The 15,960-nt window shown below is 44.9% G+C and overlaps 1 protein-coding gene across 1 annotated transcript in view; it reads left to right on the top strand.

The window, feature by feature from the left end:
* The window catches only part of LOC140198402 (glypican-5-like), a 952,742-nt gene that overhangs the window by 93,997 nt on the left and 842,785 nt on the right, over nt 1-15,960 (top strand). The window contains exon 3 of the mRNA XM_072259495.1: nt 13,931-14,625. Coding sequence (XP_072115596.1) covers nt 13,931-14,625 — 695 coding nt within the window. The remainder of the gene's footprint in view (nt 1-13,930; nt 14,626-15,960) is intronic.

The following is a 15,960-nucleotide window of genomic DNA, read 5'->3' as shown; positions in this document are numbered from 1 at the left end:
ATTCCAGGACGAGGGAGATGTCCTCCTTTTTTAAAGAAAGGGGCTTCCCTTCCTCCACTATCAACTCTGTTCTCAAACGCATCTCCCCCATTTCACGTACATCTGCTCTCACTCCATCCTCCCGCCACACCACTAGGAATAGGGTTCCCCTGGTCCTCACCTACCACCCCACCAGCCTCCAGGTCCAACATATTATTCTCCGTATCTTCCGCCGCCTCCAATGGGATCCCACCACTAAGCACATCTTTCCCTCCCCCGCCTCTCTGCTTTCCGCACGGATCGCTCCCTACGCGACTCCCTTGTCCATTCGTCCCCCACATCCCTTCCCACTGATCTCCCTCCTGGCACCTATCCTTGTAAGCGGAACAAGTGCTACACATGCCCTTACACTTCCTTCCTTACCACCATTCAGGGCCCCAAACAGTCCTTCCAGTTGAGGCGACACTTCACCTGTGAGTCGACTGGGGTGATATACTGCGTGCGGTCCTCCCGATGTAGCCTTCTATATATTTGCGAGACCTGACACAGACTGGGAGACCGCTTTGCTGAACACCTACGCTCTGTCTGCCAGAGAAAGCAGGATCTCCCAGTGGCCACACATTTTAATTCCACATCCCATTCCCATTCTGACATGTCTATCCATGGCCTCCTCTACTGTAAAGATGAAGCCACACTCAGGTTGGAGGATCAACACCTTATATTCCGTCTGGGTAGCCTCCAACCTGATGGCATGAACATCGACTTCTCCAACTTCCGCTAATGCCCCACCTCCCCCTCGTACCCCATCCATTATTTATTTTTATACACACATTCTTTCTCTCACTCTCTTTTTTCTCCCTCTGTCCCCCTCACTATACCCCTTGCCCATCCTCTGGGTCCCCCCCCCCCCCGCCTTGTCTTTCTCCCCGGACCTCCTGTCCCATGATCCTTTCATATCCCCTTTGCCAATCACCTGTCCAGCTCTTGGCTCCATCCCTCCCCCTCCTGTCTTCTCCTATCATTTTGGATCTCCCTCTCCCCCTCCAACTTTCAAATCCCTTACTCACTCTTCCTTCAGTTAGTCCTGACGAAGGGTCTCGGCCTGAAACGTCGACTGCACCTCTTCCTAGAGATGCTGCCTGGCCTGCTGCGTTCACCAGCAACTTTGATGTGTGTTGCTTGAATTTCCAGCATCTGCAGAATTCCTGTTGTTTGCGCTTTTAAAACAAAATTATGTTGATTTATTTACTTCCCTCTCTCACAAATTCATTGAGAGTGAATTTTATTCTGTATTTCAAATAGTTGACTCTTGATTTGTGAATTCTGTCAGGGTGAATTTCTGTAACCCATAACATGAGCGTTATCTACATCTGCAAAAATGACTTTCTTCAAATGTCTACATTTCTTTCATCTGCAGAGCCCTGTCAAAGTGAGTCATGTTCTTTAGTCAAAAATGCTTACCCAAGCCAAAGTGCTTGTGACTTGATGACCTGATGACTGGGAGCGCCAGGTCCTTTTATTCTTGACTGGTTAATTATTGTCCATGATTGAATTCTCTCCACTGTGGGTGTATCTTGCCTGTTACTTTCAGTCTTTGTAAGACAGAATGTTTTATGGTAGAACATGACTTGTGTGTCTGCCTGTTGATGAGTGAGTATCGGAGTGAATGAATGTAGCGGATGGGGAAATGTGTGTGTTTTGAATGAGTAGGGGATGGGGAATGGGATAAAATTGTGCAATGGGCTCATCTTAACATATGGAGTGAGATTAGTGTAATTGTTATAATATTGTTCAGCTATTCTGAACGTACAGTTCTTTGAGGTTTTCGTCATAAGTACCTGTCAGACAGAGGTGGCTTTCATGCTCCATGCCTGTCATACATGACTTCATTCCTACTGTATGTGTGAACTTGCCATTATGCAGATTCATCCGGTTAAAATGAACACTAAAGGAAACTATTGTTTTAAACACTCTAGTGCCATTCCTTGGATAGCTTTTATAGTTCAATACCACAGCCCACTTCCCACTCCATAGCACTAATCAGGCCTTGGACCAATTGCTCCCTTTCTCCAACGGGCTCTACCAATACCTGTGAAGAAGATCTACAAAAAGATCTTGCCGATGATGGGCTGGGTTCAGACCGTGACCTTCTGCAAAGTCAGTGGCAGATAGTTTCCTGTAGGTCCTGATGTCTGAAAGACAGTGGTAGGAAAGGAAAGGCTGTATGTTGCCAGCAGCAGAAATACTACCATTAGTTAAATCTGTTAGCATGTCACATTAACTATTGATATGTAGCATGACTAGGAAGATGGAGGACAGCCGTTTGCTAAAGAGAAGCGTATCCATAAACCACAAAGGGTAAAGGCTTGCACACAGATGGCATCTTGCTGCTGATGAATGCCATCTTATTGTGGCTGAACAGTAGCAACTGGATCTGGGGTAGCAGAGGTCAATTCACTGTGAGGCTACATAGAGGTGTCCTCTCCCTCTGCATCCATGTATGCTTTTACTTGACCCAATAGAAACTTTGTGACACTATTGTTCCTGAATCCTTACAGAGAATTGAATGTCATCTCTCAAATAGAAATGAAGCTATCCTGGCTCTGCACAACTGCTTCTTGAGAGAATTGGAAGATGTACTGCTCTGTCAATATACCTTGTTACAGGTTTCCCCCGCCATCCGAAGGTAGAGCGTTCCTATGAAACGGTTTGTAAGCCGGAATGTCGTAAAGCAAAGAAACAATTACCATTTATTTATTTGGGAAAAATTTGTGAGCGTTCGCAGACCCAAAAAATAACCTACCAAATCATGTCAAATAACACATTAAACCTAAAATAACAGTAACATAGTAAAAGCAGGAATGATATGATAAATACACAGCCTATATAATGTAGAAATACTTCTCTACAATCACTGCCGCACTGTTCTCTGTAGCGAAAATCTCACGCAAGCGCTCTCAGCAGAAAATTTCACGCAAAGCACTCTCGGCAGAAACACTCTTTCCAGTAACCTTTAAGCTATGAAGCTGCCAAATCATACCAAGTAGCACATAAAAATACACAGCTTATGTAAAGTAGGAATAACGTATCACTTACGGGAATCGGGAAGACAGCGCCGAGCACACTGATGATGGTGTGTTAAGCTGAGTCGTCGGAGGTTGGGGTGGTGCAGTGGTCCCCACCCTCCGGGCAGTGAACCGATACCGATCCGTGGAGAATGCTGTGGTTGCTGGGACGCACCCAGCGCATCTTTAAGAAAAAAGCTGAAATAAACAAGCTAATTAATTAGGTGCCGCCCGGCACGTAAATGTCGGCCCAGATCAGAGGTGATGCAGTGGGCAATTAGTTAATTAGCTTGTTTATTTCGGCTTTTTTCTTAAAGATGCTACCGCTGCATTCTCTGCGGATCGGTATCTGTCCGCGGCCCGGGGGTTGGGGTGGTGGCACACTGGGGTGTCATCTCATCGTCTGTTTCCATCAGGGCAGGCAGGTCATCTTCTTCACGTTCAGTTCCTGGACGACTTCACTTTCGGTCAGTTCGCTACTGCATTTGGTTTCGTTTGTTATCCTTTCCTCTTCCAATTGCATCAGCTCTTCATCTATCAGTTCTTGGTCATGAGATGCCAAAACCTCTTCAACATCATCTTCGTCAACTTCCACAAGCCAAACTCACTTTGTCCTTGCTTCGTTCACCAAGATCGAAATGCTTAATTATGTCTAATTTTACCCTAAGTAACATCTTTTAGGCTTTCCGATACCTTAGAACTCATCTTGCTAACGGCTGCTCACAGGCACGTGTTTAAGCAATGCTGGCGAGAATGCCGTTCCGAATCCAGGGGAGAGCGGCTACTCGGGGCACGCGCTGCCTTTTTTCGCTGCTTTTTTTCGTAACAGTGAAAACACCTTCTGTTAGCGAAAACAGGTAACTAATGGAGGTTTTTTGTAACAGTGAGTTTTCATAAAGTGAACGTTCGAAAAACGGGGGACACCTGTACTTCTTCAAAGAATTCAATCAAACAGTTCAGATAACATCTGCCTTGATAAAGCCACATTGGCCATCTCTGATTAGTCCCTGCTTGTCCAAGTGATCATTCATTTTTTTCCTCAGATTTTTCTAGAATCTTCCCAATCATTAATTTCACTCATAGGTCAATAGTTACATTGCTTTTCCCTGCTGTCCCATAGCTCCAGCAACTTGGATTCAGTTGTTGGTGTGAAGTTTGCATGTTCTTCCTGGATGTTCCAGTTCCATCCCACATCTCAAAGACTTGCTGATTGTTGGGTGAGTTGCCCCTCTTGCAGGTGGTAAGAAAACTGAAAAAGATTGATGGTGCGAGAATACTGAGGAAAGGAGGGTGAGGATAAGTTCTTTTTATTGATGGGTTCAATGAATTAAATTTTTGTTTCCACATAATAAATCATATTTTACTTCTGTAAGGGAGTTTCGACTTTTATGTTGCTGTGGAGGCTAATTAAAATGGCATCTTTGTTATGTTAATGTGGGGAATGCAGCTTTGTTGTGTTAAACGCTGAGAAAGTTTGCGCTAGCAGCTTGTTTTGGTTTAGAGGGTGATAAGAGGGTGCCATTAACCAATTGGGATAGTTGTTATGGTTTTGGTGTATTTGAAGATACTGTATGCGCAGGGTTTTGGGGCAGAAGGCCGGAGAGCGAGACAGAGGATGGATCAGGTGCTGTGATGTCCGCTAACGGGGTCAGACCCCGAGAGGGGCGTTCGGTGAGGAGAGGAGACGGAGACGGACTCGTGTGGAGCGTCTGGTTGATCACTGTTGTTGGTCCCAGGCAGCCGGTCGAGGTGGTCCGAGGGATCGCAGGGTGAAGAAGAAGGTCCTTGAGCTCCAACTGTTTTGTGCACGAAGAGATTGAACCTTGATAATTGGGGCGCCTTTTATTTTCCTCTTATATTTTATTCTCTCTTAATTATATAGTTCCAGTAATACCTATAAACTGTAAATGATTTAATTGTATCTGGTGTATTGTCTGTTATTTGGGCGACGTGGGGTACATCACGCAGCATCCACACAAACTAATTATCCAGTATGGAGGGGCTGAGGCTGTTTCCCTAGACGGCAGCGAGCCGAGTGACCCTGAGGGTGGTCGGGGGGGGCTACATTGTGCGGGCTTTGTCCGGGATTGGATCTACTGGTATGCTGTGTGGGTGCCCTGTTTAAATCTGTAATGTGTGTCTCTGTGCGTTATTTGCTGGTTATTGCTGTATGTGTTGTGGGTGCAGTCTTTGTTCGAGTTCAGGCTGGCATTGACGAGTTGGAGGTGGCACTCAGGGCTGTCCATGCGATTGGGAGAGAGAGGAAAGAGTGGTCTGATTTGGAGGTAGGGTCTGCGAATAAATGTTCTAGCTCTGGCAGGCTCCGCCTGGCACTTGGGATAGTGTCCACCCCAAGAGGGGCGGAGACGTGCGAGATATGGGTGGAGCAGATCTCTCAGTTGTTAGATGAGTGTCAGTGCTCGGTTGAGGGAGAGCAACAGGGATTGGTTGAAAGTTTGAGTAGGCGGGCTGGTGACGGTGTTAGAGCTGTCAGGTTCACTTACACCGTAGTGACAGCTGTCAGTTATTTGAAAGAGGGGGGAAAGTTTTCAGTGTGTCTTCTCTGGCTAGGAGGGTGGCTAAATTGCTTGCAGTGCCAGGGGGATCAGCCCCTCCTTCAGTTGTTCAGCTGATCAGAGAGGGATCGAGAAACTTAGTGGAGGCCCAGTGGGGGAACGGCTTGGGGTCTCTGGAGAAGCACGTTCCCAGCAATGTACCAATGTACTTCCGAAAGGAGAAGGCCCTATTTCTGAAGGCTTAGAGGGATCACGCCCCAGCGTGTCGTTATGGATAGAGGGAAGCGATGCTAAAGCCATCCTCGACCGCGGGGCGCAGGTCAAGTTGTTGTACAGTTCGTTTTACAACCGGTGTCTGAAGCATTTACCCTTGACAACCGCAAGGGCACCGGAGACTTTGGGTACTAGTGGCAGTAGTTATCCAGAAGACGATGATTGGTTAATGACCCTGGAAGTCATGGAGGCATTTTCTGGGCACCCAGCGTGTCGAGTTGCTTCTGAGGACGTGTGTAGCAGCCTTGAGCAAGTACCGAATTTAAACGAGACCCAGCGGTGGTACGGCTTGGGGAAAGTAGCTGAGGGTGAGACCCTCTTAGTAGATGCTCCGAACTACCACGAGGGAGGGGAGTTGACTGCTGAAGACACCTCAGTGGGAGAGAGGCCGCGGCAACTGGACCCTAGCGGCGTGGAAAATGAAGGCAGCATGTGTGTGGATTATGCAATGTGGTTTAATGTGCTGCATTTGAGGGGTGGATGTTGCCAGATCCTGAGGAGTGCAGCTGTTGAGCTGAAGATGGCCGTTACTAGTTCCCTAGGATTCTTCCGATTGGAAAAGATGCCCAAGGGCATATCCGGAGCCCCTTCATCCTTCCTGCAGGGCATGAGGAAGACCATGGGGGAAGTGAAGGTGTGTGGAGTTTTGACGTATGTGGATGACCGCCTAGAGCTTGGATTTGCCTGGGGGGACTATGAGGCGAGACGAGTGGTTGAGCCCGGGCAACCGAAGGGAAGCGTCAAATGTGGAGGAGTTTTTGGCCGGAGGAGTTTGGTGCAATGTGAGAAAAATGACCCGACATACCAGTTGAATTTCCTGGTGTTGGGACAGACGGTGGTGGACTAGGGGATGGAAATCCAGGCCATCAATCTGAATGAGACACAGGGAAGCGAGGGGATTTGCACCACACTGTGGTCATGTACTGATGAATTAATCCAGCGAGATGAAACAATGACCCACCTTTGAAGGGATCAGCAGAAACTCAAGACGTCCATTCAGAACAGATTGGAAGACTTACAAGTTGGGGAAGATCAAGGAAGTGTTCTGACTAAGATCAACAGAAAACTGAGAGCCCAGGGAGGGGAGTTTGACTACACTCCTGAGGAGGTGAAGAAATGGAGGACAGATCTCGGAAAAGGGAGGCGGACGCTTGAAAGGAACCTGAAGGTGACTATCGCAAGTTTAAATGAAGTGGAAAAACTGAAAGTTGACCTGGAAGACGTCCTCAGGAAGAAACAACTGGAGGCTGAACATTCTTTAACTGCTGCTTTTCAGGTCAGGGTGGAAGAAGCTGGTGGGGTAACTGCGTCCCAGATTGAGATGGCCATGAACCCTGAGTCAGAACTACTGAGGCTGTGGCGAGAGTTGAAGGAGTCCCTGAAGAAGCTGACGTCTCGACTGCAGGAGGCTGAAGGGGTAGCCCCGGCTAAATGTTTCAGTTTGGAGAAACTTAAACAGCAGCTACCGATCGAGGGAATAAGGAAGGATACGGATTCGAAGGATGATGTGCTGCACATGTGGTACATGCTGCCTTTCGCTAACTTCCCCGTGATTGAGGAAGAGACCTTTGGCCCTTCTCCCACTGTCAGGTGTAGTGGGGAGGGTTAGCTGTGGGCTGTCTGAGTTGCGGCAGGATTGGGAAGGAGGAGAGGCGGGGCCCTGGACACGGGACAAGGGGCTCCGAGCTGTAGTGGTGGCCTGAGTGAGAGAGGAGTTGGCAAGCAGGCCCGAGGTATCATACCCTAGTAATGTCTGAGCCTTTTGGGTTTAGGTGAGGGGGTACGGAGGTCTCGGAGGGTTAAGAAGCTCCCAGATAGGTTGGCCTATGTAGCGCTCGTGGGACGGGAGTAAGGTCCGCTGTTTGGGGAGCACTGTCACTGTGTGTATCTGTGTATGGGTGTGTTGTGTGTCTGCAGGACTGGTTGGCGAGTTATTTCGAAGTCATGAGGACATGACTTTATTTGGTGGGGGTAGAGTGTAAGGGGGTTTCGACTTTTATGTTATTGCGGAGGCTAATTAAAATGGCGTCTTTGTTATGTTAATGTGGGGAATGCGGCTTTGTTGTGCTAAACGCTGAGAAAGTTTGCGCTAGCAGTTTGTTTTGGTTTAGAGGGTGATAAGAGGGTGCCATTAACCAATTGGGATAGTTGTTATGGTTTTGGTGTATTTGAAGATACTGTATGCGCGGGGTTTTGGGGCAGAAGGCGGGAGAGCGAGACAGAGGACGGACCAGGTGCTGTGATGTCTGCTAATGGGGTCAGACCCCGAGAGGGGCGTTCGGCGAGGAGAGGAGACGGAGATGGACTCGTGTGGAGCGTCTGGTCGACCACTGTTGTTGGTCCCAGGCGGCCGGTCGAGGTGGTCCGAGGGGTCGCAGGGTGAAGAAGAAGGTCCTTGAGCTCCAACTGTTTTGTGCACGAAGAGATTGAACTTTGATAATTGTGGCGCCTTTTATTTTCCTTTTATATTTTATTCTGTCATAATTATATAGTTCCAGTAATATCTATAAACTGTATATCATTTAATTGCATCTGGTGTATTGTCTGTTATTTGGGCGGGGTGGGGTACATCACGCAGCATCCACACAAACGAATTATCCAGTTTGGCGGGGCTGAGGCTGTTTCCCTAGACGACAGCGAGCTGAGCGACCCTGAGGATGGCCAGGAGGGGCTACACTTCTCTGCATTTTATCGCTCCTTTGGTTTCTGAGAGTGTCATACCCAGTGGGGTGGGGGTGAGTTGTGGGGATAAGCTCCCACTACCCATTAAATGTTCGCAACAACCTGTCTCAAATAGCTTCTGACAGTCAAGTCTAGCTTCTGGCCTTCATATGTGGCTTAGTTATTAAGTCTGGCAGAATCGTTTTGACTGATAGGAGAAGGGCAAAGAAGGGTGATTGGCACCTTAAAGCCAGTCCCTGGTTGGCGGCTCATCCAGGAGAAGGTAAACTCTGTTCTGAAACCTCCGCTGTCCTGTAGCTATGCCCATTCATGGAGGAAGCTTTGGAAGTAAACCCTGTGGGAAAATCCAGAGCTGGGAGTCCCTAAGACAGTTCTATGTTGAGTTCAATGTTGACTAGCAGCTCTTGTTGGTGCCAAACTGCATTAGTCTCTGCCGTTCCTCTGGATTCATCACCTATATGGAGAAGGGGAGCCTGCTACATGGGTGACAGCTCACTCGACATATCGTACTGCCTTGGCTTGTGTACAGGCTTGCATATTGACTGACGCAGACAGCTGGAACACAACATCCATGGTCTACCTTGGCTAATGATGGGCTTTACCTCTCTTTTCTTGAACTCAGCTCATCTTTTAAATTTATTGTCAATGAAACACTTTTGGAATGTATTGCAGGGAATTTGCACAAGCATATTCCTGCAGTGATAAATTGATAAAGATCGGATGTTGCAATACCATGATAATTGAATGATCAATTTTGACCAGAGCAATTCCCAGACTTCAGTACAGTGCAGTCAATCTTTCTTGTCTGTATGAGAGAGCTGATAAAGGCTCGGACCAACAACTCATCTGAATAACAATATCAGTGTATCCTCATTTATGGCTGTACCTGGATATAGTACTGTTTTTTTTCTGCTTACATTTCTGGGATGAGGCTTATCAGTATTGTTCCCTCATGCAGTGGGAAGGTGCCATGAAAATGTAGAATATTCTTAAAGTATTAGAAGAAAATTTTGATTTGATAATACCAAACAATTCAAGTTCTCTTTTCTAGCTCATTACAGGTGTCCCCCGCTTTACGAAAGTTCGCTTTACACTACTTCGCTTTTATGAAAGACCTACATTAGTACCTGTTTTCGCTAACCGAAAGAAATCCGAAGAGGATTTTCGCTTTTACGAGAAAAGGCGCCTGCTTTAAACTTGTGTTTACCCCAAAAAAGACTACCATGACCATGAACCCTTGCGCGAGCAGGTGTGTGCACATGTGTGTATGTGCCGCTTTCTTTTCTACAAATTGGTTTTTGGCTAAATCTTCCCGATTCTGGTAAGTGAAACTACACTGTACATACATTATTTCTACTTTATATAGAAAAAAGGCACCCACTTTAAACTTGTGTTTACCCCGAGAAAGACTACCATGACTGCGAAGCCTTGCGCGGGCAAGTGTGTGCGCATGCGTGTATATGCCCATTTTTAGGTTTTATGTGCAATTTGGTATGATTTGGTTGGTTATTTTTTGGGTCTGAGAACACTCAAAGATTTTTCCCATATAAATTAATGGTAATTGCTTCTTTGCTTTATGCCATTTCGGCTTACGAAAGGTTTCATAGGAGCGCTCTACTTTCGGATAGCAGGGGAAACCTGTACAAGACAAGCACAAATGTCTGTTGTACCTCAATCCACATCTACATCCATGATACTTCTCATGCTCTTGATTTCTTCAACAACTTTCAGTTTCCTGGCATTTTCACTGTGAAAGTCCAGACCCTATGCACTTCTATCCCCAATTAGGAGGGCCTTAAAGCTGTCTGCTTTTATCTAGACAACAGACCCACCAGTTCCTCTTCACCATCATCCTCCTCCATCTGGCAGAATTGACCCTCACACTCAGCAATTTCTCTTTCGGCTCCTCCCACTTTCTCCAAACCCAAAGTGTAGCCAAGGGCACTAGCTATGCCTGCCTTTTTGTTAGCTATGTGGAGCAGTCCATGTTCCTATGCTTTTCTTGGTAATGCTCCCCAACTACTTCTGCGCTACGTTGACAATTGCATTGGTGCAGCTTCATGCACCAATGCTAGGATTGTTAATTCCATCAACTTTGCCTGCAACATCTACCCTGCCCTTAAATTCACTTGGTCCACCTCTGACAAACTTCCTCCCCTTTATTGATCTCTCTATCTCCTTCTCTGGAGACGGGCTGGCTACTGATATCTTTTATAAACCCACTGACTTACACAGTTTTCTTACGTAAACCTCCTCCTACCGTGTCATTTATAAAAGTGCCTTTCCCTTTTCCCAGTTCCTCCTTCTTCGCTACATCTGTTCCTAGGATGTGGCTTTTCTTTCCAGAGCATCTTGGATGTCATTCTCCTTCAAAGAACAGGGTTTCACTTCTCCTACAAATGAGGCTATCCTCACCCACATCTTCTCCATTTCCCAGATATCCATCCTCAACATCACTTCCTGCCACCTTAACAGGGATTGAGATCCTCTTGTCCTTACCTACCACCCCACGAAACTTCACATCCAGCACATTATTCTTCACAACTTCCACTATCTTCAATGGGATCCTACGACCAAACACATCTTTACACTCCCACCCCCCCATTCTCTGCTTTCTGCAGGGATTGCTTCCTCCATGACTCTATTTGTCCCTCCCCACTGATCTCTTTCCTGGCACTTAACTCTGCCAGTGGCACAAGTGCTACAGCTGTTCATTCACCTCCTCCATCACTACCATTTAAGGCCACAAACAGTCCTTCTAGGTGAGGTATCTGGTGTTCCTGGTGCCACCTCCCCTGCATTGGTGAGACCCGACATTGATTGGAGACCGCTTTGTTGAGCACTGTTGCTCATCCACAGCAGGGAGGGTTTTCCCAGTGGCTAAACATTTTAATTCCACTCCCTATTCATATTCAGACACATCAGTCCATGGCAGCCTCTACTGCCATGATGTAGCCGCTCTCAGGCTGGAGAAGCAACAGCTCTTACTCCTCCAACTTGATCATTGATTTCTATAACTTTCGGTAATTTCTATCCCCTCCCCCTTCTCACTTTTTCCAATCCCCATTAACTTTATTTACCTCTTCTCTTCTCCTTACCTGCCTATCAGCTCACTCTGGTGCCCCTCCTTCTTCACATTCTTCCATGGTCCACTGTTCATTCCTATCATATTCCAGCTTCTGTTCTTCCTACCTACCACATCCCAGGTTTTCACATTTTTCTCCTCCTTCATCCACCTACATTTCCCCTCCTTCGTCCACCTATATTTCCCCTCATCTGGCTTCACCTATCTCCTTTCAGTTTGTATTCCTTCCCCTCCCATATCTGTAGTTTTTAAGCTCTGTAGCCAAGCAAATGTACCTTTTACTAAATAAACATTCTACTCTTGCCTGATTTTATGATCATCCTACTAGATGGGTGGGAAAACTTTTCTGAGGAAAGGAGGGGAGGCTCAAATATTTGAGTAATGGGACTTACCCTTGGCATTGGGGGGAAATCTAGTGTTTGATATATAGAAAAATCATGTTACTGACAGTTTAAGAAATTGAACCTTTGCATAGCCTGAGGACTGTGGAATCAATACTCAAGAAGGCACAGTATTTAATGCTGCAAAAGGACCTGATTTCATCTTCAGCAATTACTGGTTGGTCAAGATGACGCCAAGATGCAATATCCATCAATGTTGTGGCTCAGTTGTATTTTTGAGTCCATAGGGATGGATTTGGGGATAGTGCGGGGAGTTAGGGTTCAGGATGAGGGATTGGGGGAGCTTGAGGCTAGGGGCAGTAAATGAGAAATTTTGGCAGGAGTTCGAATCCAGGTTGAAGTGTTCCGCAGTTGAACGTCAGCGTTCCCAGAAGTTGTTTGGCAGGTGCTGAGGAGACCAGCTATCCTGAAGTCAAAGACAAATTCTAGCTCGTAGGTCTATATGGGTGGCCTGTCACAGGTGCAGGTGGGAAACACGAGGGCTGGTGTCAAGGAGTCAAGGCCCAAAGGTCAACATGGTGTAGTCCAAGGATCATTCCATGGTTAGATGCAGTCCGAATAGCAAAGCTGAAGGGTGAAGTGCAAAGCATGGTGACTGAAGATAGAATCTTGAAGGTCCAAGGAGTCTCAAGGGCCCAGGTCACTGGGGTGGAAAGGCTGTGAGAGTCAGGAAGGCAAGGCCCGAAGGTCAGATCCATGATTGGCAAGTCCTGGAGTCAAGTCCTAAGTTGGAGGCTCGATGTCTGAGAATTCAGGGACCAGTACTAGAGAACTGAAGGTGGCCTGTATGAGTGCGAGGGATGGGAAAGGGGCTTCCTTTTCTGCTGCTGCTGGTGGTGTTGTTATGCAGAATATTGTGGGCAAGTTATGTTAGTGCTGGAATTTGTGGCAACATTCCATACTGTACACAGCACATTCTTGGATGTGTTGGCTTTTAACTTAAATGAAACATTTCACTGCATGTTTTGACGTACATGTGATAAATAAATCTAAATCATCTGGATCAGTATTCTTATATCTACAGAAAGAGAGATGGTGAGTGAATTTAAAAAAAAGATGATCAAATGCTTTTGAATCTGGTTTCTTCTTTGAGTAAAAGTTAGTTTAAAAGCAAAATTATTGCTTTCTTCCTTATTAGGTAGTCCCTTAGTTGACTGATTTCTACTCCAGCTCTGTGGATTCAGGAGTAGCTGTTGAAGCCAAAGAGGAATCCAAAGACTCTACTTTAGGAAACACTTAATGGGATGTTGAGTGGGTTGAGACATTGACTGTACTCTTTTCCATAGTTGCTGCCTGGTCTGCTGAGTTCCTCCATCATTTTGTGTGTGTTGCTTGGATTTCTAGCATCTGCAGATTTTCTCTGTTTGTGATAACACTACCTCAGTATTTATTTTTCCTCTCTTTCTGCACTAAATTTAATTTTTTTGTATATACTTATTGCAATTTACAGTTTTTATTGTGTATTGTATTGCTACTGTAAAACAACAAATTTCATGACATATGCCAGTGATATTAAACCTGATTCTGAAAGTATAGTTAGAGTCTCAGTGCAGGGATGTTGGAGCCTGGGGGGAGGGTGCTGATGATGGTTTCCTTATCCTGACTGTGGTTTGGAGGATTTTGCAAACAGCACTGGTGCAATTTTTACAGTGATTTGAGGTGCCTGCTGCAGGTTTTTGAAGAATACTGAAAGGTGGGGATATCAGCTGCCGGGTAGATCAGGAACTTAAGTGCTGCATTTAAGGTCTTGAAGTTGTGTCAGAGCATTTGGATGTGATGTTAAATTCCATCATGGATGCCTGCTTTTGCTAAGAGGTGGCATCCAAGTTATGGAAAATGGTCTATATTTTCCAAGTGATGAAGAAATATATGACTTCTGTATTAGAATACAAAAACATTAGAATACTGATTTATCTGTTTTTATTGCAGAAGCATTTCAGAATATAATTCAGCAAGCTGAGGACAACACCAAGATACTGCTGAGAACTACATATCGAAAATTGATCCCACAAATGGCTGTACTAGTTCAAGAGCTCTTCGCTGATGTTGCACTCTTCATTTTTGGCTCAGAGAAAAATGTTGATGAATTTGTGAACAGATTTTTTGACAACCTCTTTCCACTGGTCTATAATCATCTAATCAAACCAGGCCTTAGTAACGTGTCTCCAGATTTTACAACGTGTATTCGAATGGTAAGGAAGGACCTCAACCCATTTGGCTATTTCCCAAAATTAATTTCAAGTCAAATGTCAAAATCTTTAACAGCTGGGCATATGTTCTTGCAAGCCTTAAATTTAGGAATTGAAATAATTAACACAACTGATCACTTGCACTATACCAAAGAGTGCAGCAGGGCTTTGCTGAAGATGCAGTACTGTTCCCATTGCCAAGGCTGGACTAATCATAAGCCATGCATGGGATATTGCCTGAATGTAATTAGAGGATGCCTTGCTAATATGGCAGAAATTGATCCTCACTGGCGGGAATACATTAGATCACTTGAAGAACTATCAAGCGGAATACTGGAAACATATGATTTAGAACAAATTTTACTGAATCTCCATTCGTTAGTGAATGATGCAATAATGAATGCACAGATCAATGGATCAAAGTTGTCAACAATGGTGAGTTCCTGATTAAATATTCATTTTTATTTGTGACCATAAACAAAAATGCATATAGCTAATTGTTATGGAGTTACATGAAAAATATTATGTCACTACATCCCAAAGATTCTATCCTTTCTGAAGAACCAGGTGAAATCGAAAATCCCTAAGTGAAGAAAGTGAAGGAGTGGTATATGGTAAGTGTCATCTCTCCCTTTGTCTGTATGGTTGCTCGTTCTCAGTACACCATTCATTTTTATCACTGTGACATGTATTTAGGCTCATCAAATTCATAAACTAGCTAGTTTGAGAATTTTCAAACCAATCTTATTATCTGCTTGATATTCATATACAATTAGGAGTGATACTTGACAAAACTTTGTACTTAAGTTCTCATTGTAACGGGATGAAGAAATGTTTTCCTTGTTGGGATGCAGTGTTTTACAAGGACTGAATTTATTAAGTACACTGTTCAAGGATTTTCTTTTCCCCAAGCACTGTAAAAGATTTCTTAATGGAGGTCAGTGGATTTGTGGCCTTGGCAGACAATATAGACTATTTTAATCAAAGGTGAGAGTAATTAAAAACACACAGAGGTAGATTAATTTTTACATTTCACTGTAGAGAAAAAATTGACATAAAGGTTATTTACTAAGCTGGAAAGATGTTTTTGTTTGCAGTGCTATCTTTTATAACTAGTTTTCTACAGTGCAATATTTCTGTCTATGTATTACCATGAGATATTGTCCATTCCTTTAGTAATGGTTCATCCAATTTAGCATTAACACAAACACTAAAATGTAGAGACACAAGATTCTGCAGATGCTGGAAATCTCGAGCAACACACAAACTGCTGGAGGAACTCAGCAAGTCAGGCAGCATCTATGGACAGGAATAAATAGTTGACGATTCGGTTGAGATCGTCCATCATCCTTGGATCCATCGTACATAGCTTTGGAGGCCTTTGTGAAGGAGACAAAAAGTAGTAGATATCTTGTGCTCTCGAGAAGCTAGAATTCCCTGCAAATACATGTACTGAATGAAGTGGAAGCAAGAGCCAAGGAGATCAAGGCTACAAGAAGAGCTTCCTGAACCAGGGTGCGTTGTCACAAGAATTTCACCAATCTGAACCAAGTAGTAAAGCTCAATCGATATATCCTATTATTCTGCATATGGAAAGAGCAGTAAACATATTTTAATAGATGTAGCAAAGTTGTGAAAAAAAGATGATAGTTTGGAGGTAAATTCCTAAACTTGTTTATACCCCCATTACTAAATTGCAGTGTGATTTACAAAGGAGAAGGGAATTTAAATGAGTTACGTACCCCGTAACTGGGTTGCCAAACCAGCAGA

This window comes from Mobula birostris, chromosome 5, assembly GCF_030028105.1.
Source record: "Mobula birostris isolate sMobBir1 chromosome 5, sMobBir1.hap1, whole genome shotgun sequence".
Classification (NCBI taxonomy): domain Eukaryota; kingdom Metazoa; phylum Chordata; class Chondrichthyes; order Myliobatiformes; family Myliobatidae; genus Mobula; species Mobula birostris.
The sequence above is the reverse complement of the archived record's forward strand: the minus strand, read 5'-3'. Positions and strand labels throughout refer to the sequence as shown.